The sequence below is a fragment of the Alligator sinensis genome, unplaced genomic scaffold (assembly GCF_000455745.1).
Source record: "Alligator sinensis unplaced genomic scaffold, ASM45574v1 scaffold650_1, whole genome shotgun sequence".
NCBI classification, from domain to species: Eukaryota; Metazoa; Chordata; order Crocodylia; family Alligatoridae; genus Alligator; species Alligator sinensis.
The window spans coordinates 455,117-456,912 of NW_005842674.1; the positions used below are offsets into that span (position 1 = coordinate 455,117).

The 1,796-nt window shown below is 49.7% G+C and overlaps 1 protein-coding gene across 4 annotated transcripts in view; it reads right to left on the reverse strand.

Moving 5' to 3' along the window:
• The window catches only part of LOC102379551 (nuclear GTPase SLIP-GC), a 64,839-nt gene that overhangs the window by 17,712 nt on the left and 45,331 nt on the right, over nucleotides 1-1,796 (reverse strand). For all 4 annotated transcript variants that reach the window (XM_014524822.2, XM_014524821.1, XM_006033894.2 and 1 more), the window contains 2 exons: nucleotides 1,118-1,226; nucleotides 208-341 (listed from right to left, as the gene is read on the reverse strand). In XM_014524822.2, coding sequence (XP_014380308.1) covers nucleotides 208-341; nucleotides 1,118-1,226 — 243 coding nt within the window. The remainder of the gene's footprint in view (nucleotides 1-207; nucleotides 342-1,117; nucleotides 1,227-1,796) is intronic.

Below are 1,796 nucleotides of genomic sequence, written 5' to 3' on the forward strand. Positions count from 1 at the left end.
CTAGAGGCCAGCCACAAATTTACATGCTAACCGACAAATTGTGATTCTTTTGGAACAGATGTAATTGTTTTTTTTCCAGATAAAAGCAGGGAAGAAATGGGGAGAAAGAAGTTTCCAAATAAGCTGCTCCAGTGGGAAAATATATCTCCAATATTCTTCTGGTAAAGTTGAAAAAGATTGTTATATCCAAAGCAGTTCAGGACCTACCAAGAGTTCAGGTGTCCACCTGAGGTTTTGAACCACTGAGAGAATGACCAGTGTCTCCCTCACATAATCCGTTAGCAGCTTCTTCTTCTCTTTCAGATAGACACTCCGGACATAGTCTCTCAGCTTGGGTATCTCTGAAATAGCGCAGAGCAATGGAGTTAGAAATCCATTGGAATATGTTCTTGCAATAGAATTCACATGGAGAACATTGACCTCGGGGAGCCTCCCGTAGGTGACACAAGGCTGGATGAATGAGAAGGCAGGGTAGGCTGAAATCAAGAGCCCCAACCTTTGAGTTATTTGTGTGTGTCAGAATCCCAAATAATTTGAATAAAGCTCAAGGTTTAAACACTTATAAAGAACAGCCTGCGATGATGACCCCAGCTTAATTACCACAGTGGCATCTGCCAGAGTCTGCAGAGGGCCTGAAATCATTGCTCAGCATTGGAGTTGCCACATGCAAGGCCCAGCTGTGGGGGGACCTGCCAACACTGGCCCAACAGTGTGCGTGGGGAGGAACAGCACAGCCTGCTTGGCAGACTCAGGCAGGGACTCCTGAATTAGTGCTGAGGGATCAGAAGCCCTGACACCATCTCTGCCACCCGAGGGGGTTAGGTAAAGGGGACAACTGCTTAAACACCTGTTGCTCCTGCAGGAGAGAGGGCCCTGCTGCTGCTTTCAGTGGGGAAAAAGGGGTCTGGCCCCATGCGTCCTTAAACCAAGTATGTGAGCATTTAAGAACATTTAATTAGCTATCCCAAATGTACAACCCTGCCAGTGAGAAACAAGTCTCTGCTGGTGAGAAACCCCAGTTTGATCCCGAGGGAAAGTGAATGCAGCAGTACTGCTCTTGCATTGGTTGGCTTTTTTTCTCCAGTTGTGCATAGTCAAAAGAAAGATTTAACGTCACCTGACTCTTCCTCCTTGAGATTAAGTGTTTTATCCCAATATCCTTTGGCGCTGACAGTGTAGACAAAATCGGTCTTGTCCAGAATCTCTGAGTCACTTGGCAGTTTTCTCTAAAGCACACAAGCACACGGGATTTACACGGAGAAACCCTCCCGGCCCCAAGGAATTCTGCGGCAGTTCACAGCGCAAGCGTCAGTTTAGTCAGTTGTGCATCCTAAGCCAACCTCACTCTTTATCAAACTCAACTCTGCTCCATAGTTTGCTTTCTGGTAGGGCTGTGCAAAGCTTCAGGTGCTGATTTTATTTGGAGGCGATTTGTCCCTATTCGGTGGGTGAACCTCTGAATCTGAATCGAATCAGGGGACCAATTTAAACGTCTGAATCAATTCAAAGCTCTCTGAATCTTTCGAAAAGATTCTAGGGGCAATCTTTGGAAAAGTACTAAGGGCAAGGGAGCGGGGACTGGGAAAGTGGGGAGGAGACCATGGGGGAACCCCTGCCAGGCCGCCCCGGTGCCCCCACTCCTCCAGCCTCCCCAACACCTGCCTGTGCCTCCAGCCCCCAACAGTGGCTGCCCCCCACCCCAGCTTGGTGCTCACTGGGTGCTGCCGGGTGGGGGCCCCCCACTGTCCCCCTGCCCCATGCTGCATGGGAGGCTCTGCCATGCGCCCCCCCCCCCC